Genomic DNA, 24,146 nt, shown 5'->3' with positions numbered 1-24,146 from the left:
CGCGCCGGGGACGCGGAGAGGACAGCCTCCAGGTGGGGCTGGGGGCGCGCTCGTGCCGCCGAGCCGTCCGCGGGCGGATCCCGCGGGGCTGCGGCCCGCCCCGCCGCCACCCGGGCCCCTGCAGACAGGGACCTCAGCACGGCGGCGGGAGGCCCCGCCCGCCAACGGGAAAGCCCCGCCCACCCATGGATAGCCACTCCCACCGGGCTAGTCCGGCCCCGCCCACCGATAGTCCCGTCCCTCCCAGGCTCTGGACTCTCCAGCCCGGCAGGCCCCGCCCCTCCCTGGCTCTGGCCCCTCCAGCCCGGCAGGCCCCGCCTCTCCATAGCTCTGGCCCGGCCCTCCATGCAGGCCACGCCCTCCCCACGCCCTCCCTAGCCCTCTGGCCACGCCCTCCAGGCAGGCCCCGCCCTCCGGCTCTGGCCCCGCCCCGCCCCAGGCCGATGACTCAGGGCGGAGCTCCGCATCCAGCCCGCGCCGCCGCCAACTTCTCTGGATGGGACCAGAAGTTTCTAGCCGGCCAGTTGCTCCCTCCCTTTATCTCCTCCTTCCCCTTTGGCAGCGAGGAGGCTATTTCCAGACACTTCCAGCCCTCTCCGGCCACGTCACCCCCTCCTTTAATTCATAAAGGTGCCCGGCGCCGGCTCCCCGGACGCGTCGGCGGCCTGCAAGCTCCTCGCTCCGGCCGCGGCCAGCCAGCCCCCCTGGGCGCCCGCCAGCCCGACCGCCGCGCAGCCCCCCGGCCCGACCCCGACCCCGACCCAGCATGAGCGCCGCCACCCACTCGCCCGTGGTGCCGATGGCGTCCGGCAACGGCGACCGCGACCCGCTGCCCCCCGGCTGGGAGATCAAGATTGACCCGCAGACCGGCTGGCCCTTCTTCGTGGACCACAACAGCCGCACCACCACGTGGAACGACCCGCGCGTGGCCCCCGACGGGCCCAAGGTGAGCGGGGGGGGGCCCTCGACGGCGCGGGCAGCGGTGCCCCCCTCCCTCCCCCCGGCCCCGGGAGGCCCCCCGGGACGCGGCCGAGCTCGGGCGGACCCCGGCCGGCGGGGGGCGTCCCGCCGCGCCCCTCCGGGCCGCCCGTCCCGCCCGCCCTTGAGCCGCTGTCCTTCCCCCCCGCGGCCCGGGCCCGGGGGCCAGGCCTGGGCGGCCGGAGCTGGCCCGGGAGCGGCGGCCTGGTCAGCGCCCGAGAAGGCCCAGGGCCAGGCCCCGCCGCCGCCCGGCGCCCGGGCTGAGGTTCGGCTCTCCCTGCCCGGGGTGGGGGTGCGGGGCCCCCGCCCAGTGCGACCCCCGTGGCGCGCCGGGACCTGGGGTGCACCCGCCGGCCGCGGGCACCGTGACTCAGGAGGCCGGTGTAAATAGGTGTGTCCGTGCCCCTCCCGGCCTGGCGCTGGACGGTGTGTCCCCGGGAGGGATGACCGCGAGTGGTCGCAAGACCACTCAGATCCTTCAGAAGCTAAACCCAAGCCGTGGCTGCTTCCGATCCCCGCGGCCGATGACAGGAGGGGGATTTTTTTTGCTTGTTTTGTTCTGGGGTCACACCCGGCGATGCTCAGGGGTTTCCTCCTGGCTCTGCACTCAGGAATCACTCCTGGCCGTGCTGGGGTCGAACCCGGGTCGGCTGCGTGCAAGGCAGATGCCCCACCCGCTGTAGTATCTCCCACGCCCAGTGATTTTCTTTTTAAATGTGTCTTATATTCCCTTCCTCGTGATTCAAATACCCAAGATTTGCTTCTAGTATGTAAACAACAGAGAATTAATCTTTCCTGAGTCCTATAGACTTGTATTCTTTTTTTTTTTTTTTTTTTTTTTTTGCTTTTTGGGTCACACCCGGCAATGCACAGGGGTTACTCCTGGTTCTGCACTCAGGAATTACCCCTGGCGGTGCTCAGGGGACCATATGGGATTCTGGGAATCGAACCCAGGTCGGCCGCGTGCAAGGCAAACGCCCTACCCGCTGTGCTATTGCTCCGGCCCCTAGACTTGTATTCTTAATCTATTTATGTGTAAGGATATATACTTCTTACCTAACGCTTGGTATGAGCCATGTGGAAAAAGAAATTTGGAGTCTGTTTTTTAAAAATGTACTACTATTGCAATTTTTAATTTATTTGGGCTTTTTCAAAGTCAGGAGGTTGCCAAATAGATAGGCTGAAAGGATAATATTATGCCAGCTGGGAAAAATTAGAATCTGTAAAGAAATGGAAGGTTGGCAGAAGGATTTATTGATATAATTTCACAAAATTGAAGGTACTTCCTAAATCATTGTAGCAGAGAGGTCTGTGTGTGCCACCTTCATTTTCATGCACCTTTTTCTGAAAGTTTTTGATAAAACTGGTGCCTCGCAATGAGACATTGTATTTTTAGCAACTAATCGTTTATAATTGTATAATTAATTGTATGTTCATTTCTAAAAATCAGTTTAGATTCTAAAGATCTAATTACGAGTCTGTAATTAGTTGTGATAAGCGTATATATATGTGTGTGTACGTAAATATATATATGTGTGTGTGTTCGTTCGGCCAATTACCGGGTAGAACCAGTGTTTATTTCTGTGCGGCCGTGCTCCGGCAGGCTGCGTGGATTTGGCAGTGTGCCAAGAGGCCGTGGTCCCGAGGCTTCCTTCCTATAGAAACAGGGACAGTCGGAATCTGCTGGCCCGGCGAGGGACGTTCAAGTTTGAACATATCCACCGTGCGTGCAGGTTAAGACCCAGATTCAGGCACTTTGTTTTCACGGTGAAAAACTCACCCGGCGAGTCGTGATCTTAGGCTCCTCTCCTCTGAAAGAGTGAGCCGGCGGGTCCATAAACCTTTTGAAGAGGGGGAAGACAGGTTGAGTTACTCTCATTGTTCCCCACAGAGGGACAGAGTCAGAGCTGCCCGGTCAGAAATCTGCTGCCGGGAAAGTTGATCCGAAGATTAAACCGAATTTTCGAGTTGGAAAAGATTGTGAAGGTTTTGACAGGTGTCTCTTTATTTTCCCGATGAGGAAACCGGGGGCGTTGGGGTCTGTTTCCAGCGAGCTCTTTTAGAGTGCTAGTAATGCTTAGTCCTGTTCTTAGTACTAAGCTCAGCAAGTGTGACTTAGCACGCTGGAGGCACGGCTCTGACACAGGCAGGCCCTACAGGTGGTTTTGGTCACCTGGGGGCCACCGTGTGTTGGTGGGGCTTACTGGGCCGGCGGTGACCGGCTGTGATCGACTCAGGAAGTTGTTCTCTCGACGAAGGTAGCTGCTTGACACTTGTCCGCATTGACCCCCGCGGAGGAGAAAACTAACCTTCAGCATGGTACCTCCTGGGCCCTCCTCGCTTTCCACGCTGAGAGACGCGGAACACGGGTGACTAATTCAGTTTCACTTCCGTGACTTACTCCGCACTAAAGACAACGGAAAAGCCTTCGGTGCGCTCCTCTGTTAGCGAGTGGTTTGTTTATATTCCGGGGCTGTTCTGCTCAGGGGCTGCTCCCGGTTCTGTGCCGCTGGTGGCTGCTGGCCCGGGGGACGGCTGTGCGTGCCAGGGCACACTGGGGCCTCCTGCCGCAGGGCACATGCCCCAGCCTCCGAGCCACCTCGCCGGCCAGAAGCTGGTTTCTCTGGGCAACGAACAAAGATCAGGGAATTTCTGTTTGTTTGGGTTTTTTTTTGTTTTGATTTGGTTTTTTTTTTCCTTTTTGGGTCACACTTGTCAATACACAGGGGTTACTCCTGGCTCTGCACTCAGGAATTACTCCTGGCGGTGCTCAGAGGACCATATGGGATGCTGGGAATCTAACCCGGGTCGGCCAGCATGCAAGGCAAACGCCCTACCCGCTGTGCTATCGCTTCAGCCCCTGTCTGTTTGTTTTGTTTGAGGCCACATACCATGATGCTCAGGGGTTATTCCTGATTTTGCACTTAGGAATTAGTCCTAGCAGTACTTGGAGGACAGTATGGGATGCCCGGGATCAAACCCAAGTCAGCCGAGTGCGAAGCAAGTACCCTCCCCGCTGTGTTCTGGTTCCAGCTCCACAAGGAGCAGTTTTGAAGGCGCTGAGCTGGACAGCCTCGCCGTGCGGGCACGGTAGCTGCCTTCTGGGGAACGTACCTTCTAGCATTTCCGGTCGAACCCTGTTGGTCAGGAGTCGACTTTCGTGGAAAGGAAAAGACGCACTGGGCTCAGAGAGATGGTCTAGCTGGTGGGACACTTGCCTTGCATGCCGCTGACCCTAGCACCCCTGGAGCCCCGCCAGGAGTGACCTCCGGATGGGGCCCCCCAAACCAGAACCCAAAGTGGTAACAGATGAGGACTTGACATTCCCTTTGGCCCTTTCCTCTGACGGTTGATTCTCCCGCTCCTGCCCAGGGTGGTGCAGTGACTCTGTCTCCATCTTTACCGAGGGCGCAAGTATCCTGCCCCTCACATGAGGGCAGAGGTGGGGCCCGGCGTCCGAGGCAGGGAGGGGGGGCCTGGACCTCTCCCCAGCAGCTGTCCCGGGCTTCCATGCATGCACGCTTGGGCTTCCCCACTAATCTCCTGGCAAGTCGCTACCCGCCACGGCCCCGGCCCGGGCAGCTGCGCCTCTCGGCTCTCCTGACTGAATAAACAGAGGCTGCTGCCCCCCGCCAAGCCTCCCCGGGACCAGGAGACCCTCCCCGCCTCCTCGGGCAGCAGATGGGGGGTCTCCACACCCAATCCAGAGCCTGGCGGAGTCCAGGGGAGCCTTGTTCGTTTGTCTCCTTCTGGCGGGGGCCTTCCGGGCAGCGCTGAGGGGCTGCTGCTGGCTCGGATCTCGGGGGGACCCAGGTGGGGCTTGGGGTAGAACCCGGCCTCCTGCATGCACAGCCTGCGCCGGCCCCGCTGCTCTTTCTCCCCCACTCAAGTCCTGCTCCAGTCCGGGGAAGGCTCCTAAGACTGCCGGCCGCTTCCTCGCTGGAACCCCAGGCCCCCCGGAAACCTGCCGCTTGGTACAAGCTTCCCTGAGGGTTCTGACTGTGCCAGGCCGGCACCCGGAAGCCACGCGGGGATGGGGGCCCGGCTGTGTGGGTGGGGAGCGCGGCTTTAGCTCAGGCCTTTGTGCAGGGCCTGGCACTCCTCAAGGGGCACCTCTATGCCCTCCCTCCCGTGTGCCCTGTCGCAAGGGAGACTTCCTGGCCCTGGAGCCTGGCTTCAGCCAGAGAGGGGCGTGGAGGGGTGCGGTGGGGGGGCAGGTGGGAAGGCCCAGCCTGCCTGCCTCTAGCCGCTTGACAGATTGCCTCCTGGGAGAGGGAGAGACCGAGACAGCCTTTCAGAGGAAGTGGAAAGTGCTCTGAGTTACGGCGATGGCTGGAGAGACCCATTTACTCCGCGCTGGCTTGAGCCGAGCCCCCGGGATCCTCTTAAGGATGAGGTCACTGCGGATCGATGGCGAGATCTCCCCGCCCTCTGCGTGTCCTGCCCGTCGCCGCCTGTTCCCCTGTCTCGGGATGCCCGAGTCGGGGCGGCTCGAGTGTGGCTCGGGCCCTGAGGGGTCCAGCTCGCCCACCGACTCTGGTCTGCCCCTCTCAGCAGCCTGTCTGCCGTCCGCCCTGCTCTGCCCGCCGGCCTTGCCCAATGCCAGAGTCGGTGCCGGAGCCGGCATGCTGACGAGAGCCAGGCCAGGCCTCAGCCTCCTGCCGAGTCGCGGCTGCTGTGACTCAGAAGGCTGGTTCCAGAGTGACACCCGGGTCCTTATTTAAACCACGCCGGGCGTTTATTGCTTCCGATGGACGTTCTCAAACAGGCTAACGCTTCTCATTGGAAGCGGAGCCCCAAGCGTCCTGCGCGTCCCCTGCAGTGTTTGCTGCTGTCCCGGTGCCCTTGGAGAGGACCCCTGGGCCTTGGTGGCCTCGCCCCTCCGGGCCCGGTGCAGGCGCTGTGTTCCTGTCACCCTGACACGCACCCGCGCCCCTCCCGACTCCCCGTTGTTCGGGAATCATATTTAGCCCCCCACTCCCTGTCCCACTTTGTCGGGTCTCCGCCAGAATGTCAAAGCCCCCTGCGCTGCGTATATGAGACTTGGTTGTTAGGAGCCGGTGTGTGTGGGTGTGTGTGTGGGGGAGGCATTAAGGTCTTATATGGGGGGGGGGGGGCTTGGTAGTGTTTCAGGAAGCCAGGACGCTTGCAGACGCTTGCTAGGAGACTTCACGTGGGAGGGAACGGACCTGACATTTGTTTCTCAACCCGCGGTGCTCTGGCCCTACCCCTGCTCCTCCCGGACACGGGGACTGTCTGGGCGGACAGGTCACAGGGCGGTGTGGGGAGGGTTTGCCCCGTCGGGGGGCCCAGCCTTGTCCGCTGTGGGCCAGGCTGGCTCTCAAGAGCCCTTCCTCGTCAGCACGCCGGGCCACGGGCTGGCAGGCAGCGGCCTTGGGGTCCCTCGGGGATGCCGAGCGGAGCTGCCGGCTCTCTCCCCAGCAGCCTGGGTCTGTGCCGGCCTCGGGCCCGTCTCCCCCGGCTCGTTCCCCGCTGCAGGGTGCTGCGGCTGCCTCGGCCCATTCCATGCCCCCCAGGGTGCCACGTCCCTGTTTTGCCCTAGGGTCGGTCCCAGCCCTGCGGACTCGGACCCCAGGGGCAGGGGCGGCCAGCGCCGTGCACGGGGATCCTGGGCCTGGGCTGGAGCGCGCCCCCTCTGTCTCCCCGGCCCCTGCAGTGCGGGTTCCCCACACCACAGTCAGCTTCTGGGCCGCGCCCCGCCCCCGCCCCAGCCTGCCTTCCTTCCGCCTTCCAGAAGGGCCTTTTCTCCACCTGGGATTCATGATTGATTCCCTCAGTTCACCCTGGGAGGTCCGGAGAGCCCAGATGTGGCCCTCCACCCCCCCCCTCCACCCCTGCCAGGCCGGGGGGGGTGGGGGGGGGCGTCTGCCATCCTTTCATTTTCCGGGCGGCCGGCAGTCAAGTCGAGGCTGAAGCTGCTGCTTCTCTGGACCCGGGGCAGCCCGGAGCTGCAGAGCTTCCCCGCCTGCCCCCGGTCCTGGGCTGGGCTGGCGGGTGCCCACAGCGCCCAGCAGGGCAGTGAGACGGGGCCAAAGAGTTCTGTCGGGGGAGAAACTTTCCCTGCTTCCAAGGGACCTTGTTCGTGGCGGTAGCTCGCAGGGTTTTCCCTCGTGGGGGTTTCTGGAGGAGCACTTTTGCTCTCCGGGACTGTGAGTCAGTCAATGAGGGCCTGAGCGGCTGGACGCGGCTGGCCCGCCCGCCTCTGGATGAGTCCTGCTGGCCCAGGCGGCAGAGCCCGGCGGGGAGGCCTGCCCCGGGGTGCAGCCGGGCTTTCTCCCGCCGCGGCACGGGCGCAGGTGGCACTCGGGCGGGTTGACTCAGAGCTGAGCCGCTGCCCCTGGTGCCCGCCAGGCAGTGACTCAGCACCGAGCACCGCTCCCGGCCCAGGCCACGCTTGAACTGAGTGTTCCAGCTCTGGGCCCTAGCGTCTTCCTTCCTGCAGCCTCTCACCCGGGAAGAGAAGGCGTCAGAGACGGCAGCCGCACCCACCGGCCGCGGCGGGGGCCCAGGGCACCGGCCTGGGTCCTGGGGGTCGCAGATTGGCCGCAGGCCCTCCCCGCCTCCGGCCCCCGCCTGTCCAGCAGGACCAGGCCGGCCACTTGGAGAGCCACGAGCAGACCCGGACGTGACACGTGGGTGGTCACTGTTCCACCAGCAGGTGGGGGAGACTCACGTGCATGCCCTGCCCCTCCCTCCCCAGGACACTGTGTGTCCGATGGGTCATTGGGCCCTCCGGGGTGGAGGGGGTGCAGCTCTTGGTCCTCAGAAGCAGGGCCGCCTCTTGCCCCCCATTCCCTGCTGACAAGCGCGCGTCCCAGGGCAGCTGACAGGTCAGGGATACAGCAGGAGGGTCTGGTGAAGGCCGTGGTGCCCGCTGCACCCTTGGCCGTGCCCAGGCCCACTCCCCGGCAGACCTGCTGCTGCCTGCGCTGCCCCTGCCGGCCACAGGGGGCGCTGTGTCTCAACCCCAGCTCCTGGAGAGGGGGCCTCGGCACACCCCCAGGACAGCAGAGCCCGGCAGGAAGGAGTGCCCAGCTGCTGGGGTGGACACAGCCGAGTGGGCAGGGCCAGCCACACCTGTTTCCTGGCTCAGTGATGGCGCTGCAGAGGCCGGAGCTCCCCAGCTTGGAGAAGCTGCTGAGAGAGGGAGGAGCGTCCCCCCGCTGGTCACTGGGGCCACCTGTCCCCTTTGCACACATGCCCACGCCAGGGCTGCTCAGAGGCAGGGGGGTGTTTCCCGTGGAAAAGTCTCGGGAGGGAGGCGGGTCCTGGCGGGTCCGGACAGACTGGTTTCCTGCTCTCGGAGTCCGCAGCTTCCTCCACACCTGTGCGCCCGCCTGGCGCTCCGCAGGCAGGAGCCGGCAGTTTGCCCTGACCCCAAGCGTCGCCCTGGCACTGCCCGCCCCTCGGAGAGCTGCAGGGACCCCACTGGTCCCAGCCCAGAGAGCGCCCGGAGGTGCCGGGAGACCAGAGACGGAGTCTCCTGTCTGGTGGGCTTAGCTTTTCATCCCCCCCTGGTGGCAGGCATCGAACCCAGGCACCGAACCCCCAGAGCGGCCTCGGGGCTCACAGTTGCTTCTGCTCTTTGCTCCCAGGCTCTGCAACATCAGGCCCGGGTCTTGGCCCACTGCTCCCCCCACCCCACCCTGTGCTCCTCGAGCTCTCCTCGAGGGGCTCCCTGTTCCTGGCCGTCTCGGGGGGACCCTCGGTGGCTTCGTGTGGAGGGAAGGAGGTGCCAGGCCTGGAGCAGCTCAGACCCGAGTCTCCTGCCTCGTGTCCCTCAGCCTTGCAGCAGGCCCGTGGGGAGGGCAGGAGAGAGCACAGCGGGTGAAGCGCGCCGCATGCCCCCCACACGGCTAGCACGGTTAGCCCCTGGCACCACGTCGGGGCCCCAGCATGGTCGGGACTGAGCCCTGAGCACCACTGGGTGTGGCAGAAAACCCAGAGAGAAAAAGGCTCCTGGTGGAGCAAGGTGCACATCAGTAAGGCAGCTCCCGGGGCTGGAGCGATAGCACAGCAGGTAGGGCATTTGCCTTGCACGCGGCCGACCCGGGTTCGATTCCCAGCATCCCATATGGTCCCCTGAGCACCACCGGGGGTGATTCCTGAGTGCAGAGCCAGGAGTAACCCCTGAGCATCACCAGGTGTGACCCAAAAAGAAAAAAAAAAAAAGGCAGCTCCCTCGAAGGCTCGCGTCTACAGCGGCAGCCCTGGTCCTGCTCCCGGCCGGTCCCCGGAATGGCCCCCACAACACTGGGGATGGCCCCCAGATGGCATTCCTGGGGGGGGGGAACTTTCATACTTGGGGAACAGCCTTTGCAATATTTTGGGGGCTTCCCTAGCTATGCTCAGGGGGCTCAGGGGCCCCTCAGGAGAGTCTTGGCCCAGCAGACTGGCAGTTTGATGGAGGCCGCAGGGGCCAGCCAGGCCCCCCCCCACGGTGCTCAGGGCCAGGACCCCCCCACGGTGCTCAGGGCCAGGGCCAGGCCCCCCCCACAGTGCTCAGGGCCAGGCCCAGCGTGACCGGGAGTCCATGCAGTGCCGGCGTGGAGCTGGGGCTGGCCGCGGTTACCTCTCGCACTGTCGCTGTGCTATCTCTCTACTACCTCCGTGCTGTCTCTCTACTGTCTGTACCGTTGCTGAACTGTCTCTCTGCTGTCACCCACCACCGTGTGGTTTTCTGGCCACAGGGAGCAGTCCTGGAGCACAGAGCTGGGACCAAGCCCTGAGCACCCCTGGCGTGACCCCTCAAAAAAAAAAAAATGCAAGAACATCTCTCAGACACAAACCAGAAAGAACGTGTGGTGAGAGAGTGACAGGGAGGGACGGGGGCTCTGGTTCTTTTTGGGGAGCCTAGAACTCTCTCCCCGCAGTTACTCTCGGGCCCAGGCAGCTCCACGCGGCAGTGGGCGGGCGGGGGGTGCTGGGGCTGAACTCGGGGCCCTGCACAAGCCGAGCTCGACCCCTCTCCCTGACACCATTAGGAAGAGCACTGTGCCGCTGAGTCTCTGTAGGCAGGAGCTCACAGGGCATTTTCAGGGCACAGGTCACTCCGTGGAATGCACAGGGAGCAGAGCATTTTTTTTTTATTCACATTTTTTTCATTGGTTCGTTTTTTTCATTTGTTCATTTGGCCTCAGCTGGGAACTGAGCCCCTTCCCCCCCAGGAGGAAGCCAGGGGAGGCAGTCAGAGAAGGGCTGTGAGCGGCTGCAGGCCACGAGCAGATCCCCGCTGTCCCCCTGTGCCCACACGGCCACCACCCAGATCCTGTCGCAGAGCGGGGACACTCTTTTCAACACGCGTGACTCATGGTGGCCGATGTACCTCCACGGCGTCCGCTCTGCCCTGGCAGCAAGCAGGGCCGCTCGGGAACTGCCCCCAGGACGAGGAGGAGGAGGTGGGCGGCAGAGTGGTCCCCCCAAGATCTCTTCCCTCCTGATGAAGGGGGCCAGGCCCAGGGGAGGGTCTCACCTGCCCGGTATGACGGACAGCCATCTTGGCCAAAAGGCACACATGTCCTAGCAATCATGAACAATCACTGTCACTGTCATTGTCATCCCATTGCTCATCGGTTTGTTCAAGCGGGCACCAGTAACGTCTCTCATTGAGAGACTTATTGTTACTGTTTTTGGCATATCCAGTACGCACGGGGAGCTTGCCAGGCTCTGCCGTGCGGGCTCCATACTCTCAGTAGCTTGCCGGGCTCTCCAAGAAGGGCGGAGGAATCGAACTCGGGTCGGCCGAGTGAAAGGCGAACGCCCAACCGCTGTGCTATCGCTCCAGCCCCATGAATGATCATTTTTTTTTTTTCAATGTTTTTCCTTTAAAATATTCTCTCGGTGATTAGTGAGAAACCCGTAGGCAGCAGAAAGACTTCCAGGCCATGCAAATACAAAATACAAAAAAAATTATTTTGTATATTTTGGTGTGTGGGCTGCACCCCGCTGCCACTCAGGAGTGACCCCCAGCACCTGTCAGAGACCAGCGGGGTGCTGGGGGACTGTGTGCCTGGTCGCCAGCCCGCCCCCCCCTCCCCCCGTGCTCTCACCCAGGCCTCTCGCAGTGCCTTCTCATTATTTTTATTACTCGCGTCATTCCTGTGACTGTGTGTCTGGAGGGGTCCACCCGGGGGCGCGCAGGGCTCTCTCCGGGCAGGCCTGGGGTTGGGGCCCATGTGCAGTGTTTGAACCCGGCTGAAGCAAGCGCCCTGTTTTCTTGTTTATTTAGGCTTTGGGGCCACACCTGGTGGTACTCAGGGCTCAGCCCTGGCCGTGCACATGGGACGCTGTGTGCAAGGCAAGCGCCGTTCCCGCCGGGCTCTCTCGGGCCCCGGGCAGCGCCTCCACCCCAGAGCCCTCTCTCTGGCCCTGAGTGGCTCCTTTTAACTTCTGGGAACTGGGCACGGTGCTGAGTGGCCGTGGAAGGGGACACCCACATTCCAGCAGACTCCCCGCGGCTGTGGCAGAAATGATTCTCTCTTCACTGTTTGATTTTAACCTGGAAGGTCGCTGGAGGACTCTCTGACCCCGTCACCTGGGAGGCTCGGGAGGGGACGTGCCTCTCGTTAAATGGCCTAAACGGGCAATTAGCTCTCAGGCTGCCCGGCGACCTCCGGGCGTCCTCCCGCCCCTGCCCTCTGCCTGCCGTGCCGCAGGCCCGCCTCGGCCTCCCTCCTGCGCCTGCCCTGCCCTCCGTCCGCTTTGCCCTCGCCCTGACGCGGCCTTCCCGCCTTCCTGTCAGCACCCGCCGGGCGAGCCTCCCTCACAGCCCCGCCTCTGGGCCTCCAGCCTTATCTCCCGTCCCCTCCCATCGCCCCCGCTTCCTCACTGCCACTCGCCCCTCCACAGCCGTCAGACACCCCTGCTCTCCCGCCGCGGGGACACACTGCACACAGGCCCCTTGGCCGCACACAGGCTCCGCTCCCGGCGGGCTGGGTGCTCGGGGCTGGCCACGTCCCGTCAGAGCGGGGCCGGGCGGCGGCCGGTGGGTGGGTGTTCGGGACGTGAGCTCAGGCTGACAGTGGCCTGGGTGTGCGGCCGTCTGCACCAGGGGAAGGTTCCGGGTCCCTCGGGTCCCTCGGGCCCTGCCTCGCCCCTCCGATCCCTGTGACTGGGGGTCCGGGCAGCTGAGCCATGCGGCTGTCTGGGGAAAGATGCTCTCGCCGACGGTGCCTCCAGCCGCTGCCTCCTAAGTGCGCCCCGAAGACCTGGCCCGTGACATGCTCCGGGGGGCAGGCCGCGAGCACTGCTGTCTGCAATGGGGCTGGGGCCTCAGAGAGGGCCAGAGAAGTGGCCCGAGACGGGGCTGTCACTGCCGGAGGCGGCAGCGCGGAAGAGCCCGGAGCACACAACACTCAGCCCCGCTCCGCCCTCCCCAGTCTGGCTGGAAAAGACCGATTCCCACCTGCCGGGCCGTGCGGGTGGGGTGACCCCCAGAACTCAGAGGCTGCTGGAATCGGGACATGGAACAGAGGTGGTGTGGCTGGCGCCTGCGGGGTGCTCCCTGTAGCGGCAGAAAAAGGGCCAGTGGGTGCCACAGGTGTGCACACAAACACACAACACACACACACACACACACACACACACACACACACACACACACACACACACACGCTGTCTGCTGGCAGGCGTTCCGTTCTGCGATTGTGGCCCGGATCCATTTCCTGCTCTGGGCTGACCCACCGGAGGCCCTGGGCCGGCCACGCTGAGCACAGACCCAGGGGCCGCTGCTCCCGCCGTCAGCAGCACCTGCGTCCCCAGCGGCAGGGCTGTGGCGGGTCCCGGGCTCCTCGGCCCCGGACATTTGTTTGTGGTCCGGACCCCCACGCCCCTCTCTGTCCTCTCTGCCCCAGCTGGGCCACCGCGCCTCTGCCTCTCCCAGCCCCTCCTGCGCAGGAGCCTGGCGATTGTGAGGCGCAGGGCTGGGCCCCCCACGCCCCCCAGCCCTGGCTGCCTGTAACCAGACCTTGCCCTGTGGTCCGCCTGGCACGTGGCCATCTCCAGGCTCCCAGAATAGCCAGGCCGCCGCGGGGAGGGCGTCGCAAGGACGGGGACCCCGGCCGCGCCTCCAGCGGACCCCCAGGACTCTGCTCGCCCTGCTGCAGCCCCGCAGGGAGCCCCCTTTCTCGCAGCCTGTTCTGAGGGGATTCTGACCAGGAGCTCGCAGCCCCCCACCCCGGCCCTGCGGATTTCAGAGGGGGCCCGGGGCAGGGGGGGCAGGGGGCGGGCGTCACCTCTGCTCAGAGTCACCACGGGGCACAGGAGGGCTTGCAGGACGCGGGGCCCGGGCCGGAGCTGTGAGTTGGACTTGAACCCTCCTCCGGCGTGGTCACTGAGGGAGGGGCTCACCCGTGCCCGCCCCCTCCACCCCCACGCTGGGAAGCTTCCTGGTCCAACGCTGTTTCTTCTCTGCCCCTAGGAGACCCCGGCCTCTGCCAATGGCCCATCCCGGGAGGGGGCCCGGCTGCTGCCCACACGGGAGGGCCACGCTGTGTACCCCCAGCTCCGCCCCGGCTACATTCCCATCCCCGTCCTCCACGAGGGCGGTGGCGGCGGCCGGCAGCCTCTGCACGCCTTCCCGCAGCCCGGCCCGCAGCGCTTCCGGGCCGAGGCCGCCGCCACGGCCCCGCAGAGGTCCCAGTCGCCGCTGCGCGGTGTGACGGACGCCACCCAGCCTGACAAGCCGAGCGGCCCGGCCCAGCCCCCCGCCTCCCAGGGACCTGAGGTAAGCAGGACAGCCCGGTCAGTGGGGACCCCCGGTGGGCAGGGGTCCGGTCAGGAGCTGCAGCTCAGAAGCGGGAAGAGTCTCGTGTTGAGGTGTGGAGTGAAAGCCTGGCCCTCAGGGGTGCTTGGGGGGCACTCAGGGTGACCCAGCAGGCGGCCCCCGCCCCGGGCTGGCCCGTGGGAGCCTGTGCGCCCAAGGGAGGGTGTCTGTCTCGGGCGGCCACTCGCAGGGGTCCTTGGGGGGATTGATGTCGGGGGTCCAGCTCAGGGCCTCGCCCCGGCTAGGCGTGTGCTCTGACACGTGAGCCGTGTCAGTCCGGTTCTGAGCTGGCGTGTGTGGCCCATGGACCCCAGGGGATTCCTAAGCAGGCAGCCCTCGTGGTCTTGTCCCCGTGGGCCCCCGGGTGCCTGCTGGGTGTGTGAGTGAGCACGGGCCCCCGGCCCCTCTGTCCCTGCCTGCCCTGGGCACAGCTCCTAATGACCGGGGCCCCGGGAGGCCCGTCCAGTGTGGAGAGGCCGTGCCTGTGTTGGCGGCGTTTTATTCCGAGAGTCAGAAGGGGTCAGCAGCAAGCACTTGGGCGTCCGCGCCGACAGGCTTGCAGGCCGCAGCCCCACTGCCCCCGGGCTCCCTGGGGGCGGGTGTCTGGGACATAGGAGACTCCCCCGAGTGTGCTCCCACCCGCTCCGCTTCCCCATCTCCAGGGCGCCAGGCCAGGGAGGACACTCGTCCGTGTGACCGACAAGGCACGGAGCACCAGAGCTCCAATGCCCCCAGCCCCCATGTCCCCTCCGACGGTTTGAGTGGGGCAGGGTGAGGGGTCCGCCCAGGTCCGGGCGAGGCCTGAGCCGCTCCGTCCATCAGGGCCGGGGTGCCGGGCCAGGGCTGAGGCCGCTCACGGGGCCGGGCGTCCGTGTGTCTTGCAGCGATCCCAGTCTCCGGCCGCCTCTGACTGCTCCTCGGCGTCGTCCTCGGCCAGCCTGCCGTCGTCGGGCCGGAGCGGCCTGGGCAGCCACCAGCTGCCGCGGGGCTACATCCCCATCCCGGTGATCCACGAGCAGAACCTGTCGCGGCCGGCAGGCCAGCCCTCCTTCCACCAGGCCCAGAAGACGCACTTCCCCGCGCAGCCGGCCGAGTACCAGAGCCACCAGCCCGTGTACCACAAGGTCCAGGGGGACGACTGGGAGCCCCGGCCCCTGCGGGCAGCGTCCCCCTTCCGCCCGTCCCCCAGGGGCGCGGCCAGCCGGGAGGGCTCGCCAGCCAGGAGCAGCACGCCGGTGCCCCCGGCCTCGCCTCTGCGTGTGCACACCGTCGTGGACAAGCCGCAGGTACGGTCTGGGGGCTGGTGCCCGCCGCTCTGTCCTTCCTGCTCACTCCCGCCCGGTCACCGGGCAGGCCTGAGGCTTCTGCCCCGTCCCCCAGGGCCTGGGCCTTCCCCACCTGGTGGCATCTGCACCCCCAAGCAGGGTCCTTGCTGCCTGATCCACTTGCTCAGCTTTTTTCCATTTCTTTCTTTTTTTTTTTTTTTTTTGCTTTTTGGGTCATACCCAGCGATGCACAGGGGTTACTCCTGGCTCTGCACTCAGGAATTACCCCTGGCTGTGCTCAGGGGACCATATGGGATGCTGGGATTTGAACCCGGGTCGGCCGCGTGCAAGGCAAACGCCCTACCCGCTGTGCTATCGCTCCAGCCCTCCATTTATTTCTTTATCTTTGGTGTTGGGGCCTCACACAGCAGCACCCAGGCTTCACTTCTGGCTCTGTGTTCAGGGATCACTCCTGGGGGGCTCGGGACCATAGGCGGTGCCGGGAATCGAGCCGGGATTGGCCGTGTGTGACCAGGTGCCTTACTCCAGCTGTACTATCTCTCTGTGCCCCCTTGTCAGCTTTTTTATTTGGGAGTAATACGGGCCTCGCAGAAGCGTTGTTGGATCGTTAGCCCAGGTCTGGGGCGTCCGCCACCCCTGTTTGCTGTTTATTGGCATTGTGTCGCCCTGGCCTTGCCCACCGTCCTCCCTGTCACCTCAGGGTACCCCCGTACTCTCCCTATTGTTGTGTAACTGTTGGAGAGTCAGTCGGAGGCGCCAGATATCACAGCTGATGTTTCCCTAAGGAACAACACCCCCATTCATCAGCACGGCAGAATTCACAGCCAGGACGTGCCGTGACTGGGAGACGCTGTTGTCTGGTACATGGGTCATTTCCAAGTCCGTAGAGCCGCTTCCCGGCTCCGGTCCTCATCCGGGGTCCCAGACACCAGCCGGCCGGCGTGTTGCTTGGGTCTGGCCAGCCTGGAGCTGTGTCTGGCCGCGCCTGCCCTCCTGACCTTGGCGCTCACGGAGACGGGGACGTCCTCTCAAGCATGTCGACAGACAGTCATGCTTACCTGGCCGGACGGCCCAGCCCCGACGTGCGCCCGGAGCTGGCCCGTGGGTGGGCGGGCTGGGTCAGCGCTGTCCTCCCGGGAGTCTCCTCCTGACCCTGACCTGGAGCTCAGAGCTCCGCAGGGACGAGGCCAAAGTGGGCGTGCGAGTGGACTCTGGCAGTTATTGGTGGATGGATGCCCAGCGCTCACTTGCCAGTGGATAAAATTGGAGGCGGGAGGGTGGGGGACGCCCGGAGGGGTTTTGGTCAGTCACCCAGTGCTGGGAGGGCCGGGGGGCCTGGGAACAGGGGTGCTGCCGTAAGCAGGACTCGTGCCGGGAAACTGGCTGTGGCCCGTGGTCCAGTGGGTGGGTGTCATGCTGAGTGGGGGTGGGGGGTGCCGAGACACTGCCAGGGGTGCCGAGAGGCGAGCCTGGCACTCTGCTTTCCCTCTAACGCTTCTGAGCATGTAACCGAGTCTCCAGCAAACACCATCCGGGCAGAAGCCTCTGGGCCGTCCTAGATTTTATTTAATTAATTAATTGATGGGTTTGGGGGCCACACCCGCTGTACTCAGGGCTTACTCCTGGCTCTGTGCTCAGGGATCACTCCTGGCGGTGCTCGGGGGACCCTCGGGGGTGTCAGGGATTAAACCCAGGTTGGCAGTGTGTAAGGTAAATACCCTACCTGTTGTACTATTGTTCCAGCCCCTGTTCGAGTTTTTGTTTGTTTGTTTGGCTTTTTGGGTCACACCTGGTGATGCTCAGGCGTTACTGCTAGCTCAGTACTCAGGAATTACTCCTTGCAGTGCTCCAGGGACCATATGGGATGCTGGGGATCAAGTCCAGGCCGGTTACATGAAAGGCAAATACCCTCCCCACTGTGCTATTGCTCCAGCCCCTGTTCTCGGTTTTTTAAAAATAAGAATTTTCCTGAAACGGGTTGGGAAGGTCATGCCCTGTGCAGAGACGGTCCTGCACCTCCTGTCAAGAGGGATGCATGGCCCTGAGCTCTTGGGGGACTGGCGCCCCGAGAATCCGAGTCACCCAGGTCTGGAGCTAAAGTGGCCCGCAGTCAGCAGGAGCCTGCGGTATTTTCACGTTTGGGGAGTTAGGTTGGGTGTTTTTTTTTTTGTTTTTGTTTTTTGTTTTGCTTTTTGCTTTTTGGGTCACACCTGGTGATGCACAGGGGTTACTCCTGGCCCTACACTCAGGAATTACTCCTGGTGGTGTTCAGGGGACCACATGGGATGCTGGGGATTGAACCCGGGTCGGCCGCGTGCAAGGCAAACACCCTCCCCGCTGTGCTATCGCTCCAGCCCCAGGTTGGGTTTCTTCTCATCACCCAGAGCCCCGTTCCCAGAAAATTCCCCGAGTGGTTACAGCCCACAGAGCCGGTGACCAGGAAGTATGACACATGGTGCCATCACATGCGTGACGAGCATTGTGTTTGGAGCATTGTGTTTGGGTTTTGTAGTAGCTGTCGTGCCGCTTGGAAAACCCCTGTTCTCCCGCCGACAAAGCAGAGGAGCCACCCCCAGCTCTTTCTGCGGGCGGGAAGGGGCGTGTCAGGCAGAGGCCCTGCCCGCTGCACCATTGCCCCACCCCCGTGACCGGCCGCGGTGATAACACGCCTTTGTGTCCTTGCCTCTCCTCAGCCACCTGCGACCCATCGCGGACCCTCGCCTGTCCCCCAGCCGGAGAGCAAACCGGAAAGCAAGGCCGGCCCGGCCGGACCAGATCTCCTCCCGGGGCACATCCCCATCCAGGTGATCCGCCAGGAGGCAGAGCCGCAGCCCGCCCCCCAGAAACCCGCGCCCCCCGCAGAGAAGGTGGAGGTGAAGGCGCCCTCGGCCCCGGCCCCGGCCCCGGCCCCAGGGCCCTCGGGCCCCGCTCCCCCTGCACCTTCTGCTCCCCCCAAGAACGTGGTTCCAGAAGAGAGAGCGGCCCCCAGCCCTGCCCCCGCCGAGGCCACCCCCCCCAAGCCTGGCGCCGCCGAGGCCCCCCCTAAGCACCCGGGCGTGCTGAAGGTGGAGGCCATCCTGGAGAAGGTGCAGAGGCTGGAGCAGGCTGTGGACAGCTTTGAAGGCAAGAAGACGGACAAAAAGTACCTCATGATCGAAGAGTACTTGACCAAGGAGCTGCTGGCCCTGGATTCCGTAGACCCCGAGGGGCGAGCTGACGTCCGCCAGGCCCGGAGAGACGGTGTCCGGAAGGTGCAGACCATCTTGGAAAAACTGGAACAGAAAGCCATTGACGTCCCTGGCCAAGTCCAGGTCTATGAACTCCAGCCGGGCAACCTGGAGCCGGACGCGCCGCTGCAGGAGATCATGGGTGCCGCAGCCGCAGACCCGGGTGCCAAGGGCCCCGGAGACGGAGGGGTGCCCCCGGCCGACCCCCCGCAGCCGGAAGCCAAAGAAGAAGCGGCCGCTCCAGAGCCCGCCAGAGACTCGGCTGGTAACCCCGCAGCACCGTAGTTCCGCGCTGCCATCAGATTTCCCCGGAAAACGGGCCGGCCGTGTGCTTTAGGGAGTGGAAGTTGCATGCATTTCAGAGACTTGAGACCGGTTGGTTTTTACTACTTCATAGGCGCTAGGTCTGCAGTTACTTGGGTAGAGGCAAAAGGCACTAATAAAGGAAAGGACAAGAGGAGGAGAACGCTTTTCTTCTGTACTCTTAACTCTGTGCAATAAAGAAGTTTCCTGTTTGAGAGCCCCGTGCCGTGTCCTTGGGGTTCTCCGTGTGGGCGCGCCGGGCGCGTGCTGGGAAGCTGTCTGCCGGAGCGCTGAGCTGAGGGGGGTGTTCTGGAGGGGCGAGGGGGGTTTGAGTTCCTGATTTCCAGGAAGGTTGCCATTTTGTTAGGGTGATTTCTCTCTAAAAGACCTAGCTTTGGGGGCTGGAGCGATAGCACAGCGCGTAGGATGTTTGCCTTGCACGTGGCTGACCCGGGTTCGATTCCCAGCATCCCATATGGTCCCCTAGCACTGCCAGGAGTAATTCCTGAGTGTAGAGCCAGGAGTAAGCCCTGTGCATCGCTGGGTGTGACCTGAAAAGCAAAAAAAAAAAAAAAAAAAAAAGACCTAGCTTTAGCTAGAATAAAAGGTCTAAGGAGCCATAGTGATATCTATCCTTTGGATGAGTCCAATGCTACGTCTAAGTCACTGTCACTGTCACTGTCATCCCGTTGCTCATCGATTTGTTCGAGCGGGCGCCAGGAACGTCTCTTGATTGTGAGACTTGTTTGTTACTGTTTCTGGCACATCCAGTATGCCGCGGGTAGCTTGCCAGGCTCTGCCGTTCAAGTCAAGGAAAATAAAAGACTGTACCCCCAGACGTGCCTGTGATGTATAGACCCGGGCAAGGAGCCCAGGCGCCAAGCTGGTCTCAGCACTGGCTTGGGCGGGAGTAAAAGCGACTCTGCAGGGCCCACACCACTGCCCGGGCCGGCCTCACCTCTGCGCGCTGCCCCACCCCAGGCGCCACGCGGTGCCATTTCTGCCTAGCCGGCCCCACCAGGGAGCTGAGAAGAGGGAGACCCCGAAGTGCAGGATTGTGGGGGCACCAGCCCACGTTGCCCCCAAGGCTGGCCCGGGTCCAGGTCTCTGGAGGTAGGGACGTGGTGTGAGTCACTGACCCTCTTCATCTGTCACTTCTGAGTCACCGAACCAGTCCTGACCGGGTGTCTTCCCAGATTGGGTTCCTAAAAGCCGGGGTCGGGGCGGGGGGGCTCGGGGTCAGAGGTCGTCAGCCAGCAGCAGAGCGAGGCCCTTCTGTGTTGGGTTGGAAGGACCAGGAAAACAGCCCGAGGAGCTGGACTTCGGCTCTTAAACTCCTTTGTCCAACTTGACGAAGCGGAGAAAGGAGAAAGGAGCCGTCACCAGGGACGCCCCATCCCCACCCCGCACACACACCGTGCTGGGGGGCTCATCTGGGCAGTGCAGGCCAGCAGCTCAGGAGTGTGAGAAGGGGGAGGGGCCGAAGGTCAAGAACGTGGCCTTATCTTTTTGTGACCTGGGGATCTCAGGGGGTCTTAACTGCAAGTGTCCCGAGCCATTCCTGCGCTAGAGGGCTTCTCTCTCTCTCTCTCTCTCTCTCTCTCTCTCTCTCTCTCTCTCTCTCTCTCTCTCTCTCTCTCTCTCCTCCCTTTCAATACCGTGGATGCTGCTGGAGTATGTCCCCTGGTCTGGAGGCGATGGTGTGAGCATCTGAGGGGGAGGAAGCTGGGCCTTTGGTCCCTGGGCCTGGCGTGGGGGTAGGGTGCTGGCTGCAATTTTTTTCTTTTGTGTGTGTGTGTGTGTGTGTGTGTGTCTTTGGGTGCTCAGGGCTTAATCCTGGCTCTGTGCTCAGGGGTCACTCCTGGCAGCACTCGGAGGACCCCGAGATGCCGGGGATCAGACCTGGGTCAGCTGTGTGCAAAGCAGCTGCCCTCCCCGCTGTGCTCTTGCTGCAGCCCCTTCACGGTTCTCGGGAGCAAACAGGCTGCCCCTGAGGGACTGGTCAGGCGGTGCCCACTGTGGCTTGTCTGATCATCCCAGTGCTCTTGAGGCTCAGCCTGGAGCGCCGCCTCGCTGCCTGCTTTCCCCGCAGACCCGTGACGCCGTGGGAGCCTGACGTCTGACAGGCCTCACCTCGAATAGCAGCTCGCGTCATGCAGGAGGAAGCAGGACGCGGCAGAGCCAGGAGCACGGGCAGGATTTGAATCCAGGTCACCGGGAGGTTGGTCCTAGCAGAGGGCCTCTGGCAAGATGATGACCTCTCCCCGCCTCCTGGAACGGGGGTGGACGAGGGACTACGGGCAGTGGCCAGGGTCGTACGCGGCCACTCCTGCAGAGCCACGTCCCGGAACCCTTGTCTTCTTTTTTCCATTTTGGGCAGTTTGGGGCCTGGCTGAGTTCAGGGCTAGCTCCTGTTAGCAGTGCTCCAGAGGCCATGCGGTGCTGGGGGGTCAAACCCAGCACCCCCGAGTGCGGAGGCCACTCAGACCGCTGAGCCTTCTCTCCGACCCCCCGGAAGCATTTTTAAAGCATTGTGACAAAATCCAGTGAGATTGTCCCCTTCTTCTCAAGGAGGCGCGTGACTTGGAGAAGGCCAGGAGAGACATCCAGACTGCAGGTCACGGCGGGCAGGGCCACCACCCCCACTTTGGTTCCCAGAGTTTCCTACAGCACCCCTCACGACTCAGCACCACACCCCTCCTCGGCCCTCTCCACCCTGCGTCTCGCCCACCCACCTTGTGGCTTCTCCGTGGGAAGGGCCCGGGGGGGGGTGTCTCGGATTACCCAGATGCCCACGGCCTTGGCTGTGTCGCCAGGCTCCAGCTGTTCTCTGGCTTCCAGCTGTTCTCACATCCCTCCTAGCAGCGTCGCCCAGCAGAAGCTCACGGGCCCTCAGACGGTTCCCAAGCAGGGTCCCTGTGTCCCCTCCTTACCCACATTGTCCACACCTGGACACGGGTCCCCAGGGGTCCCGCAGCCCCTTTGAGGCCCAGGCTGACCTGGCACCAGGGCCCAGCGCTGCCACCCGCTTTCTCTGGGCCCCCCCAGAGGTGAGCATCTGGGCCAGATTTTTCCTCTCGGAGCCTTTTTTCTCCCCATCCCTGCAAGGAGGACCCTTGACTCTGGTCTCTGGGCCTCTGGAAGCTTCCGCGTGGCGGGCAGTGCCCCTTGCAGCTCTGGGTGGGTGGGGCCCGCCGTCCCACTGTTCTGTAACCTTAGACCCACCGCGTCGGATGCCAGGGGAGCCGGCCAGGGCCGGGGCTATTCTGGGACGTGTAGGCGCGCGTCTGAGTCACAGGCACATACCTTCCCTCCCGGCTCCAGTGAGCTCCACGCGGCGGGTCACCGGGCGAGAGTGGCAGGGGCTGCCCAGCCGGGCTTCCGGGGCGCCTTCCCGGCAGCTCTCCCTGGCCCTCCGCCGCGCCCGTACATCGTCTTCAAGGGACGGGTGGGCTGCAGCGAGCCGAGGGTCACAGCTGCCTTCTGCTGGGCCAGGGTGCACGGGAAGATGCAGGGGCCGCCCCTGCTCTGCGGCTCCAGAACAGCAGGGCCCGTGTGCCCCAGCCAGCGGGCGACCCCGAGTTCTCATGGTTTCAAAGATACGGATTCTCCAGGCCTGGGGCGGTGGCTCAGGGGAGGAGAGGGTGGGCTCCGCACGCAGGAACTTTGGGTTTGTTTGGGTTTGACCCCCAGCTCTGCTCCGCCCCCCACGCTCTGCCAGGAGGGGGACCCCGCCCCCCACCAAGGCACCAAGCTGGGTGTGGCCTCAAAGCCAAAACAAATAAATAACTGAAAATAAATCTTGTCAAATATATTTGTTTTTTGTTTTTTTTTTTCTTTTTGGGTCACACCCAGCGATGCTCAGGGGTTACTCCTGGCTTTGCACTCAGGAATTACTCCTGGCGGTGCTTGGGGGACCATATGGGATGCCGGGGATCGAACCCGGGTTGGCCGCGTGCAAGGCAAACGCCCTACCCGCTGTGCTATCGCTCCGGCCCCTGTCAAATATATTTGTAATGGTATCGGAGCGGTCGTACAGCAGGCAGGGCACTGGCCTTGCATGCGACTGACTCGTGTTCCATCCCTGGCACCCCGTATCGTCCCTTGAGCACTGCCAGGAGTAATTCCTGAGCACAGAGTCAGGAGTAACCCCTGAGCATCACTGGGTGTGACCCCCCCGCCCGAAACACAAAATATTTGTGATATTATATAATCATTTAAAGCATTTGTATTTAGGGGCTGGAGCGATAGCACAGTGGGTAGGGCGTTTGCCTTGCACGCGGCCGACCCGGGTTCAATTCCCAGCATCCCATATGGTCCCCTGAGCACTGCCAGGAGTAATTCCTGAGTGCAAAGCCAGGAGTAACCCCTGTGCATCGCCGGGTGTGACCCAAAAAGCAAAATAAATAAATAAATAAATAATAAAGTCTCTGTATTTCTTTTTCAAACTAGTCTTTTTCATGCCCAGTTACTTTTACTGTTTTTAATATTTAAATGCATTCATGCACGTAGTTCACTGCACCGAATCTCTCTATTACGTACTATGTTACCCAATATTGATATTCTCAGATCAATGCTTCTCACGAGCGTGGGCGGCTCGCTGCCGAGAGGGAGAGGACGGGCCCGACAGACGGGCCGGGGCCTGTGACTGCCCTCACTGGGTCCCTGGCTTCTGGCTGTCACTCCCGTCGTCCCCGCGTTTCCGGTTCCTCTCCCCTGCTGGCAGCCTGCGGGACACACAGGAAGGCACAAACCCCGGCGTCCTCCTCGGGAGCCGCTTGCGTCTCTCCCCAGCCGTCCTGGGCCTGAGCGCTGTGGCTCATGGGGCCACCAGGTGGAGCAGCGACAGAGCAGCTGTCGCCGGGGGCGGGGCGGGGGGCAGCCAGGCTGGTGGCCCTCCCCGGGCACTGCTGGCACGTGGGAAGATGCGTCCAGCGTGGTCACAGCGGCCCTGTTTTCATGAAAGGCCACATCTGTTGATCATTCCCAATGTTTTCCCAAAGCCATCTGCTGAGCAGACGGGGCCGAGGGCGGCCGGAGATGGCGCCAAGTTCCGTCCAGGTCCCCCGGCTCCCGCCCTCCGTTGCTGCTCTGCCCTCTGGGCTGTGGCCGCTGCCCCTTCCACCCTGCTGCAGGGCACTTGTGATGGGGGCTAAGTAAATAACACAGACGACTCGGGGGTCCCTGCACCCCTCCTCTCCACCCTACTGAACCCCTTCCTTACCCCGGGCTTTCCTGTCACCTAAACAGCCAGCAGCGTCCTGTGGCCCCTAGCAGAGAGCTGGCCTGACTTCAGGGTCCCGCTGCGGCTGTCCCCTCTGCTCCAACTGGAGCTTCCCCCAAACCCCCCAGGAAACCCCCCCAGCTCCCCCCACCCCACCCCGCATACACACACCATTAAGTTCCTTACTGGCCTGCACTGTTCGTCTCTGGCCACTTTCTGTACAACTCAGCAGTCTAGCACTCACACACCGGGATGCAGGGGGCGGGGCTGGCCCCCAGGACCACCCGAGTGATGGGGGAGGCCATGGGGTCGGGGATCAGACTCTGGGCCTCACACCTGCAAAC

General features: G+C 63.3%; 1 protein-coding gene across 1 annotated transcript; it reads left to right on the top strand.

Annotated features, from left to right (window-relative positions):
* The first annotated feature begins 453 nt into the window (after positions 1–453).
* BAG3 (BAG cochaperone 3) lies at positions 454–18,795 on the top strand. The gene is made up of 4 exons (XM_055118919.1): positions 454–946; positions 13,418–13,723; positions 14,647–15,048; positions 17,742–18,795. Exons 1-4 carry the CDS (start codon positions 767–769, stop codon positions 18,558–18,560), a joined length of 1,707 nt encoding a protein of 568 aa, XP_054974894.1. The 5' UTR covers positions 454–766; the 3' UTR covers positions 18,561–18,795.
* The last annotated feature ends 5,351 nt before the right edge of the window (positions 18,796–24,146 follow it).

The sequence above is a fragment of the Sorex araneus genome, chromosome 11 (genome assembly GCF_027595985.1).
Source record: "Sorex araneus isolate mSorAra2 chromosome 11, mSorAra2.pri, whole genome shotgun sequence".
NCBI lineage: Eukaryota > Metazoa > Chordata > Mammalia > Eulipotyphla > Soricidae > Sorex > Sorex araneus.
This window is presented reverse-complemented; position numbering and strand designations above follow the sequence as displayed.

What these genes read in the sequence shown, in the direction of transcription:
- BAG3 (XM_055118919.1), top strand. Translation starts at nt 767, where the DNA reads ATGAGCGCCGCCACCCACTCGCCCGTGGTGCCGATGGCGTCCGGCAAC. An exon ending in TGGCCCCCGACGGGCCCAAG is followed by an intron (nt 947 to 13,417) that starts GTGAGCGGGGGG and finishes CTCTGCCCCTAG; the next exon opens with GAGACCCCGGCCTCTGCCAA. An exon ending in CCGTCGTGGACAAGCCGCAG is followed by an intron (nt 15,049 to 17,741) that starts GTACGGTCTGGG and finishes GCCTCTCCTCAG; the next exon opens with CCACCTGCGACCCATCGCGG.